General features: G+C 46.6%; 1 protein-coding gene across 2 annotated transcripts in view; it reads right to left on the bottom strand.

Annotated features, from left to right (window-relative positions):
• Positions 1 to 8,394: 8,394 nt before the first annotated feature.
• The window catches only part of Chst10 (carbohydrate sulfotransferase 10), a 32,050-nt gene continuing 18,038 nt past the window's right edge, over positions 8,395 to 22,406 (bottom strand). For both annotated transcript variants that reach the window (XM_041656606.1, XM_041656607.1), the window contains 4 exons: positions 18,078 to 18,169; positions 15,385 to 15,619; positions 12,517 to 12,622; positions 8,395 to 10,614 (listed from right to left, as the gene is read on the bottom strand). In XM_041656606.1, coding sequence (XP_041512540.1) covers positions 10,077 to 10,614; positions 12,517 to 12,622; positions 15,385 to 15,619; positions 18,078 to 18,169 — 971 coding nt within the window. In that variant the 3' untranslated portion in view covers positions 8,395 to 10,076. The remainder of the gene's footprint in view (positions 10,615 to 12,516; positions 12,623 to 15,384; positions 15,620 to 18,077; positions 18,170 to 22,406) is intronic.

Here is a 22,406-nt window from a genome sequence, read left to right as displayed (position 1 = left end):
TGCTTCTTAATCTCACAGTTGTTCCTATACCACAATTTTGTCAGGGAAACACATCGATGCCCAAAGAAAGGGTGGAGGATTCTTCAAGCATCAAAGTTGAACAGTGGATGGATAAGGAGCCCCGTTGGAGGATGAAGGGAGCATCAATATGATCACTTCTTTTACTGAGTGGCCTTTGGCAGACAGTTTTTAGAACTGTGTGGAGTTCACAGTACTTAGAGCATATAAAAAAAAAAAACTGGGGAACACTCTGACCACCTAATATATGCACAGTATACAGAATAGGGTCGCCAACAGTGCAGAGAGCAACCACTAGCCAATCTCTCAGCTCAGAACCTGTTGAAGGAGTTGATCTCAGTCCTTCTTAGGGGTGCACTAGATCAGACAAAACCTGGTGGCCTTCTCTTACCTTCAGATTCCCCCAGTCTATGCCTGTAAAGCATCACTGAGGGAATCTCCCTCAGAAGGTCCCGAGACACGTGCTGCATGAACACAACGCACTTAAGATTCCAACACATTTTCATTTCAAAGCAGCTCATACCTTGGCTTCAGAACCATCTGGTGAAGAAGCAAGCAAGCAAGGGGGTGGGGTGGGGAGTAGTTCTACCCTTACCTACTCTGCATGCATGGTCCTTTCGGAACCTAAATCCTTTCTCAATTCTCCTCATCCTTCATTTTTCTTGTCCATACTGCTGGACCCACCAAGGTGCTTCCAGATCATCACAAACCCAAGCAGCTGCCATGGAGATTTTAAAATCATCTGCCATTAAGATTGTAAAGGCAGAATCAGGTGGCCTCTCTGTATGGGTGACCAAAATCTCTGGTGGTTCAGGCCGAGGGTTATTAGTGAATGCCATTCTAACAATAGGGGAAGCAAGAAAATGGTCTCTGTGGAGTGCATAGGGTTTAAGAGGGGAAACACCTTTGCATTACACAAAGACAAAGGGCACACCCATTTTATATCTCCTTGCCATGAATGGAAGTTGTTGACTTACTGATATGATATACACATAGAGATACGTACTCATGAAGATATTTAAAGGCATCTTGATTGTTCTGTTTACTGCATTTCCCCCCTTCTTATAGAATAATTATCCACAACTTGAATAGAAAAATTGCTCGCTAGTGCAAAATGCTTAATCATCTCTCGGTCCTGGCTGGGCGGCTTTTGTTGACACTGATAAATATGCAGTTCCAGGTGGGTACAGCGAGATTCTCACCCAAAACCCTAGGAAGATCCGTTCAGGCTGAGACAGACTGGGGAAGGCTAAGCATCCTGAGACCATCCCTCCCTAACAGAACAGCTGCTCCGAGCCCACAGCTTGTCTCTGTTCCCTTCAGAGCATGATATGGCTGTTGTTCCTGAACTGTTCTGGCAGGGTTGTGAAAACACAGTAAAATCGTACAGAGACCAACGGTACCCGCCGCCACGCCTGACAAAATCTTGCAGGTGCTGCCTGCCTTTGGCTGGGGATTACCTGGTGAGAAGGGAAGCTTTCTGTTGTTTGCTTTAAGAATTTGCAATCCGATAAAACAGACGGAATTTCCACTCTCACCGCTCAGAGCCTTTTAGCAATCACTGGAAACTTGGCTTTCTTTCTATTTCTACCTTCCCTTAAGCAAAGACATCCTAACCCCACAGATCCCGGGCCTAATCTCAAATAGCGGCGTTTTCTGACATCCTTAGGGCTTTTCAGTAAGATCTTAAGTGATTTTCACCAAAGTGAAAAGCTAAGGAAGAGCATCGCCCCCTGGAGGAAAATGGGAGCATGCAGCTGGCTGAGAACGAGTAAGAAGATGGAGTCCAAAATAACAAACAGATCTGAGGTCCTCAATCACTTTTACCTAAAACTGTATGAGTGTCCATATTTGGTTTGGTCCTTTATATGACCAGTGAGAACCAGCGGGAACACTGAACGTGTGACACTCTGTGCAATTAAACGGATCACAGCAGGTTATGCAGGCTTTATGGGAAGAAAGAGAAGAGGTGTCAGTCTCTTGTCACATAAAACAGTTGTCCCTGGGTCTTTGCAGTCCTCCTCGCCTCTCTGTGGGATGGCTCTCGGCCTGATTGCTCACAGCCTTGGATTTTAAGTATCTAATACTTACTAAATAACTGAAAACTAGAACATGTGTTGCTGAAATATTCTTCTCATATTTTAAATTTTCAAGGCATAGTAATCACTCGTTTTATTTTCATTAGGTTTTTCTTTAGAATATTTTTTTTATGTGCATGGTGATTTTGCCTTTGTGTGTTATGTCTCTGCAGTGCCAATGGAGGCCAAAAAAGGGTCTCATACCTATTGGGACGGGAGCTACAGATGGTTGTGAGCTGCCCTGTGGGTGCTGAGAATCCAACCTCAGTCCTCTGCAAGAGCAGCCAGTTCTCTAACTGCTGAGCTATCTCCAGCCCTTATTTTTATTAGTTTTTTAAAAATCACACAAAGCCATGGGCTTCACTATAGCATGAGATTCCATTTTTATCCTCGTTCCCAGAGGAACAAATGTAATTTGCCTATATCTAACTCTTTTTTAATCCTCTGTGTAATATTGATACTGTTTTTAGTTTTGTACATTAGCAATTTTCTCAAAGTCATAATGCTTGTTTTTCTTTCCATTCAACAATATCTAGGGCTGGGGTGGAGCCCAGTGATAAAATGCTCGGCTATCATATGCTAGCCCTTCCTTCAAGCCCCAGCATCCCATACATAGAATAAAAGTCTGCGACCCAGCAGCTAGCATCACACAATAACCTATACCCCACTTGCCACACCAACCCCAGTAGAATCTGTGTGACAAGTTCCACAGACTGAGGCGTTTGACTTCAAAGGGAGGAGGTCTCCTGGAACCGGTTTGTGGAACTCTCTAGCTGGAGAGAAACTATTGAATCATAGTTCTCATGGCAGTCTGGCTGCTTCTATTTCCTTTCTATACTTATTTTAAATTTTTTTATTTATTTACTTAACTTTATTATGTTTGTTGGTGTGAAGGTGTCAGATCTCATGGAACTGCATTTTCAGACAGTTGTGAGCTGCCATGTGGGTGCTGGGAATCAAACCCGGGTCCTCTGGAAGAGCAGTCAGTGCTCTTAACCGCTGGGCCATCTCTCCAGCCCCCTTTCTATACTTATTAAATGTTCCTGATAGCCTGGATAAAAATTCTAAACAAGAAAATTGGATAAGAAGCCATCCCCTTGAAATGGGGTCACTGGCCATAACCTCTTCTCTAAGAGATTCAGCGTTTTGCTTCATAATCATTTACATAATTATAAAATAATACCTTGATAGAATATCTTCCCGACAATATATGAATTTGTATGGCTATGTGTGTGTAGATGCGGTTATGGTATAGAAAGCATTGCTTAAGTATAGTTTTAAATTGAACTTTGAGGATTTTTTAAGAAGACAAAAGTTAGACATTAGTTAAGGATTACACATGAAAATTTATGAACTTGGTCAGGACCTAAGAGTCATTCATTAACTATAAGTGACTTTTTGTACTTGTTTGGCGTCATAATTGGTTCTTTGAACCCACTGTTTAGTAACTAAGACGTTATCTGTTTTGGTCATCATTGATTCTTTAAACCCACTGTTTAGGAAACGTAATACCTGATTGATTTTATGCTTTCCTATGCCAAATGATTATGATAACTGTTCTTTGTAACTGCTACACTGAACACATCTTTTAAGAATTGTAATACCTGTTCTTCTTGTATAAAAACCCCTGTTTGAGAACAGTAAAATACACTCAGATTCAAACTGCCCCTGTGTTTGTTTCTATTTGTCATCACCGAATCCTCACCCACCTAGTCTTTGAGAAACCACGTCCCAGAAAACCCCATCCCTGGCTGGGGTGGTCGGTGGCACCCACTCAAAGATTTGCACACGTATTCACAACCATGAGAGCCACTGGGATAAAGCCCAGCACTGGACACATCTACAATAGTGATCAAGGACTGAATGGAAAAACCAAATGTGGTTTTCCCCTTGCATGAACACTCACCCAAGTAATGAAGTAACCGACCATCCTTAGATGCACAGCCCGGGTGATCCTAAGAGACTATGGCTATGGAGCAAAGGAATCTAGTCTCAGAATTTATAGCCCTAGGTGCATGACATTTCTGGAAAAGTCAAAAGTACACAAATGGAAAGAGATGGGATTTTTTTCAGGTGACGCCGATGTTCACGGGACTCACATTTTGGTCAACTAGCAGCTGGCTCTGCCCTCTGATCCAAAGCTAATTTCATTGGTTGTCTCGGGATCATCAGAATGCAATCAAAATATCATACGACAGTCGGTCAGTGTTCCATGGCAACTTCTGTAAAGGAAAGCATTGAATTGGGGCTGACTAACAGTTTCAGAGGTTTAGTCCATTGTCATGGTGGAGAGTGTGGTGGCACACAGGCAGACATGGTGCCAGAGAGTTCTACATCCAGATCTGCAGGTAGCAGGAAGAGAGAGCTACAGGGCTTGAATTGAGCATTCGAAACCCCAAGGCCCACCCCAAGTGACATACTTCCTCTAACAAGGTCACACCTACTCCAACAAGGCCCCACCTCCTAATCCCTCCCAAGTAGCTCTACTTTCTAATAACCAAGCATTCAATTACATGAGCCTACGGGGATCATCCTTATTCAAACCTCTACAGAACTCTGTTGAAATGTTCACATGTTCTGGTATTGTCTGTGAGTATACATATCCACGTGGGCTCTTGAGCAGTGTGACCTGACTCCAGTATTGGTATGGAGCTATTCAGTTTGAGTCAGGAACTACAAATCTGTTTATCATGGGCAAACCAAGGAGGAATACAGAAGGAGGACTCTCCTTGAGCTCCTAGATATTCAGCATGTTTTTTGCAAGGACCTTGAAGCATTGCCTATGAGTGTCTCACTCAGGCACTAAGAACTGCATCTGACTTATACGTACAGATAAATATCCTTACCAGGACAGTGTTACTGGTGGTTTATGGACTATGGGGACTTTTAAAGTTGGACTGAATGCATTTCTGCATTATGATATGGTTACAAGCCTAAGGGGGCCAGGGAGTGGGTTAATCGAGATGTGAGAATTAGCCAATAAGAGGCTACAGATAACGGGCCAGGTAGTGTTTAAAAGAATACAATTTGTGTGTAATTATTTTGGGTAAAGCTAGCCGTGCGGGAGCCGGGTGGCGGGACACAGCCCGCTGCTCCTCACTACAGTGACTAATACATACAACTAAGTGGATGAAAAAACTGACATTTTCCTCTAGGGGCTGGAGTTGTCATTTTACACCACATCCCCACCCTCAAATTAAAAGATAAAGAAGATAGAAAACAGAAGAGTTGTTTCTGAACTTGGGAGATGCAGTGAAGGTAGACGGGGCTTTGATTTCCGGCTCAGGCTCCAGCTAAATGCTGGCAGCAGAGGAGAGAGGAGGGGAGTTCAATGTGTCACACACACCAATATAAAGAGAGTGCCAAGGGCAGCAAGGAGGCTCTCTGTAGAAAACAAGGGACTGTATATGGCCATACCTGGTCATCTTAGTGTTTCTGGAAGCTACAGAGATAGAGTCTGGGTCCTGCAGATCAATGTTAAGACTTAAATCCCCTTTCCCGCTAAAATTCACAAGTTGAAGCCCCAATCCCCAAGGGGATGATGTATGGAGATGGGGACCCCTGGGAGATAGATTTAGAAGCGGTCATGATTGTGGGGTGAAGTGAAATGAGTATCTTTTGAAGCGTAGGGGGATCAGAGCACTCCCCTTCCTTCTGCCTTTTAAGGACGGCAAGGTAGCTGCCTGCAAGTCACCAAGAACAGGGTCAGTCTGCACTTCATCTGGAACGTCCTAGCCTCCAGAACAATGAAAAACAAATTGCTTTGGTTAAGCCTCCCACGCTACGGTGATTTCTTACAGAACCCCAGGCAGAGCAAGAGAGAAATTGGCACCGAGATTGCTGCTGTATTAAATAAAGTGTGGGAGCTGCTGCAGGAATAGACAATCGAGGATGGAGGAGTTCTGGGGTGCATGCAAGAAATGTGGACATTATAGGGTATTCTATGAGGGTTCAGAAAACAGTGGAGCTTCTGTCTTCTTACAGACAGCTGTAGAGACAGCTTCTGTCTTCTTAGAGAATATGCCGTATACATTGGGGCCTGGAGAGATGGCTCAGTGGCTAAAAGCATCTGCTACTCTTGCAGAGGACCTGGGTTCAGTTCCCAGGACCCACATGATGGCTCCAGTTCCATAGGATCTGACATTCTTTTCTAGCCCTCAAGGGCACCTATACATACCTATGTGGGTGCACACACACTCAGGTGCACACACTCCTTTTAAAGAAAAAACCCAAAATAATAGTTGGAGAGAAAGTAGTGTAAGGGCCATTCTGGGCGGCCTCAGAGAGACATTAGGAACACACCGTTGAAAAGAGGACATTGTACAGAGTGGTCAAGAACCTCGTTGGAGTGTATCTGTGTTGGAGATCTTGGTGGCAGGCCAAATTTGCAAGTGAAGAAATCAAATATTTTGCTGAGATTTCTGGGCAGAGTACCAGGGGAGCAGTGTTGACGAGGTATACAGACAGCTCCCATCTTAGGGATATTTTGACTTGTTTTTCATTTTTCCTTTTTGCTTTCTGAAGATGTGAAATCAATATGCATTTGGTGGAAATTGTATTTTGAAATTTGATCCTTTCCCCCAGATTAGCTTATACGCAATGCTGAGCAGCAACAGTGAGCTACCAATCACAAGAGCCAACAACTGGCGACCCACAATGTGTTGTGTTGCTAACCTACCATGCCTGTGGATTAAGGTACTTGATGCATCTTTGACTCAGGGTATTTTCAGTTTACAATGACTCTGTCAGGAAGTAACCATTGCAAACTGAGGGCCATCTGTGTGATAAAACGTGAGCCCAGAGAGGGGAGTTCAAGACTTAGCTACTAAGCAAAAGGGCACCCAAATAGGAAGGCTTTGGGTATTCTCACCTGTCAGGTGATAGAGAATGGGAGACTAAGTGGAGAAGGAACCTAATGGTGTGGCTTCTCAGCCACGACGTGGGACGAACGTGGGTGTGAACCATGGTCCTAAAATTGGTCACTTCTTCAGAAGTTGTGATAACTATTCTTGACTGTCAACTTGACTCCATCTGGAACTAACTAAGCCCCAAGCAGCTAGGTACACCTGTCAGGGACTTTTCTTAATTGGATCATGTCAAGTGGGAAGACTCATTTTAGCACGGATCTTTCGAGGAGGGAAGATCCACCTTTAATCTGGGCCACACCTTCTGCTGGCAGCCTAGAGAAAGGACGTGGAAGAAGGAAGCTTTTGCTCTTGGCCTGCTTGCTCTTTTGGCAAGCGTCCATTCCTTCGATGGCATTAGAGCCTACTTCTTCAGGATTATGGTGTGTCCTGAAGATCAGCTGAGACATCCAGCCTCACGTGGTGAACAACTACTAGACCCTGAATTGGTAAGACAGCTACTGTTGGACAACTAGAATAGCTTCTAAGCTGTTTTAGTCACACACACACACACACACACACACACACACACACACACACACACACACCACATTCATTCTATCAGTTCTGTTTCTCTAGAGAACTCTGATGAATACAAGGGCCAGGAAGAGTGATGAGAGCATGTCAGCAGAACCCTGCCTGTTAGCCCCAAAGAAAAACAAGACAAGACAATCAGACAGGAGGGAAGGGGGCAGGCTGCAGACACCTGGTATGCATTGAGAAAAATAGCAGTCCACGGACTATTTGGAGACCGGAGCTGCTTCTCTTCCTACAGCTGAGGACACCAGGTGGAGCTGCCAACAGCAGTGGGCAGGGGCAGGATCTGAAAGAGTTTTTTTTGGGCAAGGCACCTTCCACAGCTTGAAGCTGAAGGGGAAGGAACAAGCCCAAGAGCTGATTAGTCAGCTCTGCAGAGACGTGAGGTGACTCTACCACCCAATGGATCTAGAAGGTGGAGCTGCTGCTCCCACCCTGCAAGGACAGCTTCTGAGCCACGAGGCCCCGTGTCAGTTCAGGCAGGCTAATGAGAAGGCTGAGGCCAGGCTTGGCAGCGCCATGTCCGAGCGTGCAGCAATGTGGGGAGCAGAGCAACCGAAGCCGCAGCTGTAATGAATTTGGCAGTGGTTCAAGGGACACAGGGGAAAGGACTGCCTCCTTGAGTGAAGAGGAACATGATTTGTGAAGATAAGAAGGGCCTTCCAAGACCTTGGGAGGAGGGTATCAGGCTGAGCCACTCTGGGGATGCTGGCTGTCTGGGATCAGGTGTGCGGAGCTGGCTTGTTCCCGACTTACTGTGGTAGAAATAGTTACTTGTTCAGCAAAGTATGTTAGGAAAATGACCAGTATGGCAGAAAAGAGGGAAAGAGAAAAATCAGATCAACCCAGTCAGCCACACGAGAGAAAATGCCGCTTTAATCAGAACTACCTGGAAGGCCTTAACTTCACAAACGCTATCAACACCATTGCCACACACGCTATTAACAATGAAGCCTGTCAAAAGCAGGGACGAGGTTGATGATCAGCAGTTTAGGTCTGAAGTGAGTTTACAAAGGCTGTGCTAAAACTTCATTTAAAAACAACCCAATGTTACGTTCTTGGCATTTCGGTTGACCAGGAAAAGCTGAGCCTCATTCCAGTCCGTGGCCCCATGCCTGGCCTCAGCTTGGAGCCATCAGGGGTTACCTGTGGCCCTGGAGCCCCCTCTCCACTGTTCAGATTTGGCACATATTTTAAATTTTATTTTACTTTCACATTTACACGTTTAGGAAGACTTTTGGAGAAGAGGGCTGTGGCCTTTAGGAAAAGCTAGCACAGTTTCTCCCAACCCTGGGCACATGCGTGTGCCAGAGACTTCCTCGGGTAGACCATCTAGTCATCTGTAGCAGCACTTGGCTGCTGGTTGGCAGCTGACACGCTGATGTGTCTTTCTTCTTGCTGGGGTTGGCCTCGAAGCCTGGAGGGCATGTTGCCAGACTGGCCTCACCCAAGATTTTATTGCTGTTGAATCTGATTATCCAACTGTGGCCTTTCAGTCTGGAATGGTGGCACTGTTAAAACTGGGGCTGGAGGAGCCTGTCTGTCGACATGAGCGGACATGGCAGTGTGGAGACAGCACTGGATTCTGCAGGCCAGGCATGGTGTGGCCTGCTTGTCATCAGCAGCTGCCTGTATCTATCCAATGGAAATGCTTGGTCTTTCTCCCCTTTCAGGACAGTGAAGTTCACGGAGGAGACAGGTGGAAGAGTCCCTGCTGCTCAGTCCAAGATAAAATCAGAAGCCAAGGCAAAGGCACCCGATTCCATAGCAGCCTGCGTTCCCAGGACCATCCAGCTCTTCCTTCCTTGCGCCAAGTTCCAAGTCCCCAAGGATGTTCCTGAAACCCCCCTCACTTTCCGGAAAGGAATCTCTTCTGCAGAATGAAGCAGGTGCTTGGAGGGTCAGAGGTCTTAAAAACAAAAACAAAAACAGAGAGAGAGAGCACTAGCCTAGATCTTGAAGAGACTGCTCACGCTGTTCTGGAACTATCCCCACCAAATGCCACAGGGCCTCAAGCTCGAGGGGCATATATGATCTGTGTCTGTGGTTATAGTTGTTCCAAGGCAGAAGAAAAAAGGTATCATGATGACTTAGATTTGAGTCTGCGTGGGCTCCAGTAACTTCTGCAGCCATTAAGCATCTCGATCTCTCTTCAAAGTGCTGTGTCTGTACAATCCACAGGTCACGGGTGACACCACCTGGCCACTGCTGAGCTGCCAGTGCCAATGACAATGTAACACTGAATGAAACAGCTTCTAACACTGTCTGCTCTGGGTCTGCCTGCCAGTCTGCAAACAGTCTCTGCTAACCTCTCATGGAGTGATGGCTAGTGACCTTCTAATGACACAGGGTGGTGAGGGGGGGTGGCCTACATGACACAGGGCCCTCAGAACATCTGACATCCAAGCTCAGACAAGCAGAGCCCAACGTCACCTGTTCACAGAACCACAGAAATGTTGAAGGGAGTTCCATTTCTGTGCTAAGACCCCCCCTCCCAACTAGTCAGCCCCTGACCTAGCAAGAATTCAAGGGTCATGCATTAATTTAGCAAAAAATCTGGCTTCTGATACCCAAAGAGCTTAAAGTCCCCTTCAAAGCGTGCATAGAGGCGCCGGATGTCGCGCTTGCTGATGCCCAGGAAGTAGTGCTCCACTTTAGTTCTGTTGTACAAGGTGATGCCTGGAGGGATCGTGGGGTACGACACCAGGTGGTCTATGCCGGCCTCTTTCAGGATATACGGGGCATCCTCCTCCAGGGTCTCGTGGTGTCCGATCACACTGTACTTTATCTCACAGGGTGCACAAAGCTCTACGTAGGTCACCCAGTGGATGATATGGTCCCCAAACTGAAGGTCTAACCATCTGCGGTTTGGGTCGCCTAAGTAGCGCACAAAATCTTCAAACTGGATCCCCCGGGTCTCCGTCCGGTCCTTCCTGTACTTTCTAATAATGCCAGGGGCGATCTCATGCCTGTACCAAGGCTCAAAGCGTGGATTGTGAACAAACTTATCCTTAAAGGCGGAAATCAGTCTTTCGAAGGGATCTCTGACAATAAAAAACTTGAAGTATGTTTTCAATCTGAGGAAAGATAAATAAGAGACAAAACTGATGCTCTGGGAGGGTAGAGGAGGTAGGAGAAGGAGTAACACCAAGCTGGGCCTGTGAAAAGTGTCCCCCACACGGTGTACACTCTGTACTGTGCACTGAACCCATTCTACAGGTAAGGAAACAGAGACTTAGAAACCCAAACTGGGGCTGGAGAGATGGCTCAGCGGTTAAAAACATTGGCAGCTCTTCCAGAGGTCCCGAGTTTAATTCCTAGCATCTGCACGGTGGTTCACAGCCACCTATAGTGAGTGGGATCTGATGCCCTCTTCTGGCGGCGCGCAGGGATACGTGCAGATAGAGCACCGCAGACATAAAGTAAGCCTTAAAAAAGAAAGAAAGGCAACCCCGACTGCTCGAAGCACTAGCACTCCCCTTCTGGGACTGATGTGAGACTGTTTCATTTGGCTGGCTCAAAACTTTAAAGCTTTTACAAGTCACCAGGGCTAGAACTGTAGGTCAGTATTCACCGAGGCCAGAGACTGATTTTTATGGGCACAGCTTTAAAGATTGCACCCCAAGCTGCCAGCAGCAATCAGCGTAAGAGGAAAGAATGGGAAGAAGGAATAGGAGCCAGACTGTATACTTCCAACAGGGAAGGCATCCTGAGCGAGCTGCCCAGAGTGGCTGCAGCAGAGCAGAGGCACCGGATGTCAGGCTTCTGATGGTGCAGATGGTGGCAAGGACAATCCTCTATCTGTGGCCATACTACACTCACCTGAAAACCAGAAACTGTTGTCCCCGATTTGTCTATCTTAATTCAGGGACTCCCACAAAGCCCCATAGAGAGGTCTTTAGAGCCCAGAGGGACAGTCTACACCCAGGGTGATGTCTGACTAAAGTTATGAAGACCAAGTTACCCAAGGGAAAGTTAGACAACGAAAAAAAAAAGGGCCGACAAAGCCAGGGAGGGTCAAACCCAGGTTCCACCTGATACTGAGGGGCAGCTCTTGAATTCTGGCCCCTTCAGTGAAGCTACTTTGGTGTGGGAAGTCCTTCTGTATATGTGTTGCTTTTATTGGTTAATAAGTAAAGAATCTGCCTTGGCCTGTGATAGGCTAGAGTAGAGTTAGGTGGGGGTCGAGGGGGACTAAACTGAATGCTGGGAGAAAGGCGGAGTCAGGAGACACTTTGTAGCTGCCAGAGGGGAAAGATGTGAGCTGTCAGCTGCAACCTTGCCAGTAGGCCACGAGCCTCGTGGTAAAATTTAAAATAATAGAAATGGGTTAGTTTAAGATATAACAGTTAGCCAGTAATACGCTTAAGCTATTGGCCAAACAGTATTGCAAATAGTATAGTTTCAGAGTGATTATTTCAGGTCTAAGCAGCCGGGAATGAACGAGCAGCCTCCCACCAGCCCCACTTCACAGCTAAAATGGGAGAACATTCTCACTCATTAGCTGCTCACTCTACTGCTGCCACCGTCAAGGGGGCTCGTCTCCTGCACCGCCTCTGATGGACCTGCTCATGCGATGACCCAAGCGGGAAGTACGTGCAGAGGTGGGCATGGTGCCTTGGGAAAGTAATACAGCAATTTCTTTATAATGGAGAAACAACCCTGTTTAGTAAGGAGCCCATAAAACTTAACAAAATCCAAACATAAGGTACTGTCCACTTCTGGCAATAAGCTCATGCAAACTCTAACGGTCTTTGTGACAAGGTGGGGAAAGGTATTTTGAAATCCTCAGGAGGGCCCTTGCGCTGTGGTGAGCAGGACACGCTAAGGATATTGTTGGCCGCTGCATGCCAACACGAAACAGTTGGCCCTGCGGTCCTTTGAGCCGAGTGCATCACACCACAAATACAAACTGAGCTTCGGCCTTTGCTGCAAGAGTTTTGGCCCTCCCTCATCCCCTCTGAAGAAGCTGCCCTTACCGCTTCTGAATTCCTGTCTTGCTGAAGGAGGAGAGACGCGGAAGGCCATTTTTCTCATGGTCATGGACCACATTTTCGGGGATCTCTTCAATGGAAGAAAATGCTCCTGGGGTAAACAAGAGGAGAAGGTGAGCATGAACTGGCTCAGTGTGGTTTTTAGGGGTGCCTGTCCATGTCATTTCAGGCCCCATAACCTTCCCAGCACACATGAGAAGCCCAGCCCCTCCAGTGTCCATGTGTGCCCCTTTAGATTCCAGCTGTTCCTGCTGCAGGGACTAACAGAAAGAAAAGCAGCTGTTGTGTGTGTGTGTGTGTGTGTGTGCGTGTGTGTGTTTTTATACATCAGCTAACTGGAAGAAAGACATGTGGGGAAGGAAACAGACAGAATACTGACAGCACACAGCCCTGGTACTATACCTAGAGGCTAAACCCTCCCTAAAAAAATGAAAGAGCTTTTCTCCTCTGAGTTGGCAAGAGATGCTGGAAGGGCGTGGCCTGGAGCACAGTATCCATAGTCCTGGTCTCCACGACAAGGCTGTGCTGGTGTAGCACAACACTATTAGACCAACGGTGTTTCTCACAGAATGCCACAGCAGCCCTCATGGCAAAAGGCAAAGACACTTGATGATGAAAAGCCCTGGCTAGAGTTTGGGTACTGGGGCAAGGAGGACATACTTGAAATAGCAGGGGGACCAAGTTTTTGTAGGGGAGCTGGGGGCTGGGCAGACCTTTCTCTTCCCAATATAGACGAATGGAAACGAAAGATGCTGGGACTCCGAGGGCTTAGCCAGCGTCTGTGAGCCATAACATTTAGCCTTGTGCTGACTCTGTTCTGCCAAGCTTTGAGTCCCCACAAGGAGGAAACTCTCCTGGGTCACCTGTGCAAGAGGCACAGCCTCGACTCATTCATTCGTTTCTCTCCCAACCACTTATGCCCTAGTATGGAGCACTGAGATGTGCCCTGGTTCAAAGGAAAAGCCATCTCCCCAGGTTCTGGCAGGCAGACAAAAACCAGCCTTCCTGGGAACTTGTACTTTCCCCATACTAAAGGAGCCATCTTCCTTATCACGGGCAGGACGGATACCTAGCGTACCAGGGCAAATACTGGCCTCTAGGCTCCCTTAGCATCACAAATGCCTGTTACACAGTTCAGAGCCCATGCTGGCATCCAGGTTCTTGTCACCTTTTCCCTGCCCTGAACTTCTCCAGCTCACGGGTTTCCCTCCCGCAGCTACTCATTCTCCTTAGAACCCTAATATTTTGGCTATGCTATCTCTCTGTCTCCCTCTTTGTCCCCATTCCCCACCCCCACCATCAACTCTGCTCTGCCCCTGCCTCTCTCATGGCCAGGTCCAGTCTGCTCGCCATACTTATCCTTCCACGTTTTCTGCTCTGAACCCTTCCAGATACTGCTGGCTGTTCTCTCTCATATCTACAATAAAACCTTACCTGTAGCCTTAGCATGGAGCAGTTACGTCATCAGTTTATACAAGGGGATGGTGGAGGACCTAGAGCTTTGGATCCATGCCTGGGCCCACTCACTGTCCAAGTACACTGGGCGCCAGCTGAGGATGGCCACTAGGAATTTCCAGCTTTATATGACCTGGAAAGCCCACGGCTTTGCTTTTTGCTTTTGTTTATTTTTTTCTCTTTTAGGAAATAAGATTATATAAATACATGTTTTAGAAATAAACAAGCTGGCTTTCTCTACTAAACAAAGTAATGAGTTGGGTAATAAAAGCCTTCTTTAGATAAGTTCAATTATTATTCTCACTAATCATTTTATGGGTATTGATGTCAAGGAAAGGGTTCTTTGTTTTCAATTTAAATAATCTGTAACTGATACATAAAACCACAGCACATGATTCTGACAAACACAGTGAGTTTGTTGTGAGTCTTTCTTATATATTTTGTTGTCAATTTGATTTGTAGCCTTGATCTCCGGTTCAAAAACTCAGCACACTGCTCTGTTACTTCAGGAACACAGTAACTTCAACTGTGTATCCAGAAGATGAGGCTTTGTCCTTTTTGCCCTCCAGCTGATCTGGACAAAGGGCAAATGGCAGCAAACGCTGGCTAGTGTTGCCAGGAGTAGGCTTGGGATCTATGGGTATGAGGCTGAACCACAAGAATCATTCCCCAGGTACTTGGGGTACCATTTCTGACCAGAAGTTCCAATGCTGTTTGTTGGAACTCAGCCAGCTGGAGCTGAATTTGAACAGACAGGCGATAATTATTTTAGGTCAGTTTAGATGAATTGGGATTTAATAAGCATGTGTCTACACAGCAGTGAATCATCCAAACCATAGTGGATGAACTCATTTTTCTATGATTTAATTTGTTCCCCATTGAACATCAGATTTTCTGCAGCAAGCTAACTTAATGCTTTATGTTTACAGAAGAAGTCTACCCAGCCAGCTTGGTCTATGAGTGAAGCTGCCTGAGGCTCAGGGGGCTGGAGTCTCCTCCCAGGCTCTGGCTGTGGGTCCTTTGACTACAGAATACCTCAGAGAGTGTGGTGGCCTTGAAGTACTCAAGACGGGTGCCACGAATAAGAAGGGCTAATTGGGGGTGGTTAAACTTTATAAGCTATAGCTGCGAAAACCCAGGAAATCCTGCCTGTGGCTCTGTGATCCAAACATCCCAGTTAGAGCCACCAGAGGCTGGCTGGGAGTGTAGCTCAGCAGCAGAAGACTTGCTTGCCTAGAACACACACAGCCCTAGGTTCCATACCTAACACTGTAAAACAAAACAAAGTTAGCTCCACCAGCTTTTAAAGGAAACCTTTGGGAAGACTGTGGGTCTTTTCTGAACAAACCATAGCCTCCACTGATGCCACCTTCCCCCACCCCCAGATGCCACACGCACCGTTTAGGACGATCAGCACTTTCTTCCACTGGGTGTTGCCCACTTTGGGAGTCTGACAGAAAAGAATCCTGTGCTTGTCACACACAAATATTCGATCGAGGACAAACTTTGAGACCTCAGTGTGTGAGAGGTTCCTCAGAGCCTCTTCCCGGCAGGCATTTCTGATGAGCTCCAGCCGTTCCAGATAAACCTGGGGCTGGTCAGGATGGCCATCCGAGAGCAGCTTCCCCGTTGGCTGTCAGAGAGAGGGACAGAGGAGGCACAGGATCGTGGGTATGAAGCAGGAGAGAACCCCAGAAGTCCCCTTCTCTTGCTTTCCTTCCATTTCTAGAGTGATGACTGCCACCTTCTGCCACTTCACAGGCCCTTTCCAGCCCCTTCGCCACAGCCTTGCTGAGCTCTAAAGATGCACGGGGACAGGTGGCCAGGAAGACAGATGTCCACTTGGTCCCTGTGACTTCCCTAGAAGGCTGCCTTGATAAGAGGAGAAGATGAGAAAGCTGAAGTTCCAAGAGAAGAGGCCGTGTATGTGTTCTCTCACAGGAGTAGTCCTGGGCTCAGGCTTATCCCCATCTTCCACAGCCTTAAGGTTAGCAGGACCATTCCCTCCACAGCAACTAAGCTTTCCTGGGTGTGTGACAGTTACAAGGTCTTATGGGGATACCCAAGAAAGTCTTAGCTGAGTGTATGTGCAGGTGTGCATATGTGTACATGAGCATAGTCCCCGTGTGTGGGGGAGAGGAGGAGTGTGGACTAGAAGAGCAGAGGGGCATGGATGGGAGAGGAGCTGTACCAGTAACACATGGACCAGTGTTCAGGATCCCTTACCGATCACTACTTGGGTGTATGTGTGAGTGTGTATGTGGTATTTGGGGGTCTGCTCCTGTAGGAGGAGACTGCTCGTTTGTTTCCCGGCTGCCTGGATGTGAATAATCACATAGAAACTATATTAATTACAATACTGTTTGGCCAATAGCGTAGGCATCTTACTAACTAGCTCTTCCATCTTAAATTAACACATTTTTGTTAATCTGCATATCACCATGAGGTTGTGGCCTACCGGTTAAGTTCTGGTTGGCATCTGGCACCTCTACCACTCCGCCTACTTTCTCTCTACATCTCTGTTCAGATTTCCTGCCTGGCTTTACTCTAAGCCACTAGTGGAAACAGCTTCTTTAATAACCAATGGTAATAAAACATATTCATATTATACAGAGGGGAATCCCACATCATCTCCCCTTTTCTTTCTAAATAAAAGAAGGTATGTGTTCTCTAAGAGGTATCTTGAAATAGGAAGGGACCACGACAGAGTCATCTTTTCCCGGATGTATCTTCTCAATGGGGCCCATGCCTTGAACTGCTTTGCAAATAGCTCACCTGCCCTTGTGGTATTCTCAAGACACATATTGAGATATTTTCTATTTAAGATGCCCTTGGGTTATCTCAGAAGAGCTTTGCAGACCTGACCTTTACTACATGAATGTCTTGCTGACAAGAAGCCACAACAGCCACCTGCTCTGGTTGGAATGTCTGAGTTCTTACTGAGTTCTAATTAGCCTCGTCACACTGTGAGCCAGGCAGCAACCTGCCCTTTTCCCTAGGCCAGTCCTGGGATGACAAGCATCTTTAGCAGTTGATACTTCATCCCTTCAGTCCTAATTGTGACCTTCTAGACCCAGCATGAGGATTGGCAAAGGGAGCGGCTGTCCTGAGTATATCCCTGTCCCTGCACAGGGAACAAAGAGAATTACGTGTGAAAGAGGCCCTGCAGGAGAATAAATGCAGTCAGTACCCAGGCATCAAGGACTCCATGAAAGCTGACTGCCTGAGTTGAGTCTATTATCTACTGTGCCATCTGGGGGCCTCTCCCTTCTCACTGGTTCCATTGCTCATTCATACAGATTGGAGGCTGGTCCCATGTTTCCACTCACCCCCAAATTTCACTCTGGGACATAAACCTTTTCATATCCTCAGTTTCTTCCTAACCTTATTCAACATATTCCTTCTCCCAGTGAAGGCAAGACTCCATCAGTCAGGAAGGGGTTCAGCACAAGAAACACTTACAGAGGACCCGTGGTGAGGGATGCAGCATAGAGGACCACTGACCTCACTGAAGCCAAGCTAAACAATGAATGGAAACACAGAGGAAAAAGCCAAGGGACTCGGCTGGAATGACCTTTGCTATCTCTTATCCAAATGCTCAGGGACAGAAGTGCATCGGATTTGGAACTTTTATTGGATTCTGGAATATTTCTATCCCCCAAAAAATAGATATCGCAGGGACTCTGGTCCAAACCTGAAATTCATTTATGTTTTATATACACCTGAAAATAATTTTATACAATTTGGGGAAATGAGTCCAGGGCCTTCTACGTGTTAGGGAGGAGAGTAGCATTAAGCAATGACCTTAGCAATAGAGAATATTTTAAATAATTTGATGCATAAAACAAAGCTCCATGGCATGAAAATTTCCACTGTGACACTACTTTGGTGCTCAATTTCAGATTGGGTAGTTTTCATATATTTGATTTTCAGATTAGGAATTCTCACCCTACACTATCAATCTGGCTGCAGTGGCATAGTAGGAACCTGTGAGAGACGCTGGGGGCAGCTGCTGCCATGTGACAGGGCCACTGTGCAGTGTACCCTCAGGAAAGCAGTGTCCCGGTCAGAGGGACAGGACTTGTACTCACCTTCGTATCCTCAGGGAAATGCTTCTCTCTTCTGAGCTTCCCTGCTTCCGGCATGGTTGTCAGGGAAACAAACTCCTGTTTGGCACTATATCCTGGAAGACAAATGATTCAGATATATTCTCACAGGCACCGAACATGAAATTGGTGGGATAGAATGCCACCTCCAGGAAAGGCTGCACCCACCCAGCCGTTGCTTCTGGCAAAGGCAACCCAACTGGGGGGGTGTCAGTCAGTTTAAGAAAGGGACATGGACAAGTGAACCTCAACCAATAGAATGAGCCATTACCTAATCCTCACACCTTTTCCAGAAAAGAACTAGGAGATTTAACTGTAAAATACAAAGCCATGAAACTTAAAAGAACAAACAGGACAAAAGTCCTTAGAACACTAAACTTCATCAAAGCTAAAAACCTGTACTTTATAAAAGCCCATTTGAAGAGGAGGAAAAGACAAGCTGCAGACAGGGAGAAAGCATTTACAAGCCTCACACTCAGAAGACACAAGGAAATCCACAGGTCCAGCACTTAAGAAATTATAAACAAGCTGACCTGCGAAGGAGCAAGCCATGCAGAGACACCTCACTGAAGATGTTCACCATCCCTGACCACAGAAATCAGAATCACAGGAAGAGAGGACCACAGACCCATCAGAATATGTGAGAAAGAACAGCGACCACCAAAGGCTGGAATGCAGAGAAACCTGGTCATGGAGACAATGCTGCAGAGATGAAATACGGAATAGCTACTTTGGAAAAGGGTCTGGTAATTTTCTTGGAAAAAAAAAAAACAACAAAACAACAATATGGTACAAGACCCAGCAATTGTGTTTCCTAGCATTTATTATAGGGAAGTAAACATTTATGTTCAAACAAAACCCCATAGACAAATGTTTACAGCAGCTTCATTTGTTATATCCTCAAACTGGAAGTGGCCTATGTGCCCTTCAACAGGTAGGTGACTAACACACAGGGATACAACCACAGCGGAATACAAGTGAGCAATAAAAAAGGCAAAATAATCACTGGTAATGCTACGAACATGCAAATGAACACTCCAGGAGCTGAGGCTAAGGAAGGGGGACGTGGATGTGACTAGAAAGGTCAACACACCAAAGGGTGACATGATGAACCCTCACGGTGACAGAGGTGTTCTGCACCTGGGCTGTATCTGTGCCGGTGTCCCGACTGCTGTGTAGCCCTGTAAACAGTTACCTTGTGAGGACAGGAGGTATATTGAACACAGGATCTCTCTATCCTGTGCTATTTCTTTTTCTTTAAAAAAAAAAAAAACTTACGTATGTTATTCTGCCTGAATGTATGTCTGTGTGTATCATGTGTGTTCCTGGTGCCTAAGGCAGCCCAAAAGGGGGGCACTGATACCCTGAACTGGAGTTACAGATGGCTGTGGGTTGTCATGTAAGTGATAGGAACCAAACCTGGGTCCAAGAGCAGCCATTGCTCTTAACCCACTGAGTCAGCTCCCCAGTCCCTCAGTGGTCTTTCTCACAACTGTATGCCACTCCTTGGTGACCACCAGACCATGTGCCCTCACCCAAATTAATTTACAAATAGAAAAGCAAAAACGAAACGCCAGAGTTTCCATGTTCCTGTCAGCAGTCACGTGACTATAAGTCAGCCCAGAGGGTGGTTTACAAGCCATTCAGCCGAGAAAACTTGAAATAAACAGATTTTGTAGAAACCTTTCAAGTAGAATCTGGACATAATCTATCACTTTCTGAAAACAAACATGCTTTCCATGTCTCACAGAAACATAAATATACAATAAAAGCACACAAAATACATAAAAGTATTGCTTCCCTTAATAAAAACGTCCCCCGTCTTGGTTCAGTGATGCCTACTGTTGCCTGTTTCGCTATAGTCCCAGGCCACCCCAGTTTAGCTATTCTTCTAAATTTATTACTTTTATCTTTATTTGATTTTACTTTGTATGTATGGATTTTTTTTTTTTTTTTGCCTACCTATGTATCTGTACCACATATGTGCCTGGTACCCAAGAGCACCAGAAGAACTGGTGTTACAGACAGGTGTGAGCTGTCATGTGGGTGCTGGGAATCGAACCTGGATCCTCTGGAAGAGCAGCCAGTGCTCTTCATTGCAGTGCCATGGTGACCTCACCCAGTCAGGCTGCTGAACAGCTGCCTCCCTGCAGCACACAGCATCTGCCGACTGCCGCTTTGGTGCTCCTCTGCACAACGAGAAAGAAGGCACCCTACTGCGTCCTAATACTGCCCTGCTCCCACACCTCAGTTACTGGGCTCTACTACAGCCCGCTTCAAGAACCCCACAGCCATCTTCCTCTTTGTCTACATTTGTGTAAACGTGCAAACCTGGCTGGAAGCTACATGCACAAGCTGTTCTGAGCTTGCCGAGGGATACAGGCGGCCAAAGTCGTGTAGCCGCCTGCCCCAGTGCTCCTAGCTGCACTGCAGGGGGGCTGACACCTACACTGACTGGTCCAACCCCCACAGATTTAAGCTGTCACTTCTGAGTGCTGACATGCTAAATGGATTTGTGAAACCCGTGTTTCCTTTTGCTCTGGGTAGAGGGAAATGTGCTCTGAATGCTGAGTAACTGACTTGCCCCTGACTTCTGGAAAACAACCTATCTCCCATGCTCAGAGCACACAGAAGGCCATGGCCACTGAGGAACCTCTCACCCTCCAGCCCCAGCTCGCCTGTCAGTCACGACCCTGGTGTGAACATTTTCATGATTTGAGGCCCCTGGATTCTCTCTCCAGCTAACCCAACCCAACCTGACTACAGACAGAGAAAGCAGAATGGCCTAGTTTTTCCTTTCTGTCCTTCTGCTGGAGGGGCATTCTCTTCAGAAGCTGCTAGCACTGCTGCTAGGACCAGAGGTCAATCTCTCTATTCTGTCCCTCAGAAGCAACTCTCAAGCCTCAGGGTGAAGGGTTGTGATCCCCGAGGCATGTTTGGGCATCTTCATGTCTAAGACTATGTTTGCTAACAGTCATAATGGTGGCTGTTTCTGGGTTTGAACAAGATGTCTACAATAGGGAATGGAGTACCACTTTGCTTTGCCTTTCTAAAAGTGGTCACAACTGTCCCCCTAGCTGTCTTCTGTGCTCTGTAATGATGCTGCCTCCTGCCTCTTAGCTCAGCCACAAACACAAGCTATGGGCGGCAGGCAGACATAATCCAAAGTCATGGGGTCTGCACTTCAGCCACTGAGAAGCAACCTGAGGGGTTGCAATCAGGCCTAAAACTGAAAGAGCAAGTCCAACAGATAAAAGCAAACCATGTGGACCAACTCCAGGATTGCTTATTATTTCAAACCTTAACAAATCATGCCACTAAGTACTTATCACTGGGTTGGATTTATTTTCCTTGAAACAATCTGGTTATTAACACCTGATTCTTGTTCAGTAGGAATGATATTTGCTAAGGATAGATCGTTGCACAAGTATCAATATGGCTTCTCTGCTGAGCTGACAGAAACCACGGTAGCATCAAAAGCAGCAAGCACGGATACGTAGCAGGTCAGAAGAGGCAGGGCAGATGGGTTCTTGGCTCAGTCCATGTGGCCAGAGAAATCATGATGGATGGGTAGGCATGAAGAAAACACATACACAATGTGGCCGGGACTCCACACCAGGGATCCAGCTCCAAGAGAAGAGAGCCAGCGGAAAAGAACTCAAGGGCAGCCAGCCGTGTTACTGTCTTCCCTGAACACCAGAACCAAGGGCTATCTGATAAGCATAGGAACTTCACTCTGGGAACCACCTCCTCGCAATGATATCATGTGGGGCCCTTGGTACAAAAGCCAAAATGGCTTGAAAGCAAACAACCCACAGCCAGGAGTTCAAAGACACTTCTGATGTTTCCCAGAGACTGAGAGGTCTCCTCTATAGGGGGTCAGAGGGATCCAGGGTGGAAAACAAGAGATGTCTGCAGCATCCCCAGCCCAGGGTCCCCTTTGATGCCTTGGGTGGGCACTGTATACTTAACTTCCAGACTCTTCATCCAGGCCTAATCACTCAGACTGGCAAGATACTGCACGCGTAAGTTTATTCAGAATTAAGACTGAAGAATGAACCCAATGAACAATGATGTTTGTGATCTGACCAGATACTCTGACAACAACATACCCTCTGAGCCTGACAGGGAACTTGTATTTTAAGTCCCGTGATGTCTTACTTTACAACATACCATGGCGTGAGGGCATTTTACCCTGAACTTCATGCTGGGGTAAGCAGGGGCTAACTGTGCCCTGCCTCTGAAGGCACTCAAGAGTAGGCTATATGACAACTCCAATGTCAGAGTGTAGAGGAACTGCCTATCGTTAGTCTT

The sequence above is a fragment of the Microtus oregoni genome, unplaced genomic scaffold, assembly GCF_018167655.1.
Source record: "Microtus oregoni isolate MIOR12 unplaced genomic scaffold, Mior012 000007F_ref0000211, whole genome shotgun sequence".
NCBI lineage: Eukaryota > Metazoa > Chordata > Mammalia > Rodentia > Cricetidae > Microtus > Microtus oregoni.
The sequence above is the reverse complement of the archived record's forward strand: the minus strand, read 5'-3'. Positions and strand labels throughout refer to the sequence as shown.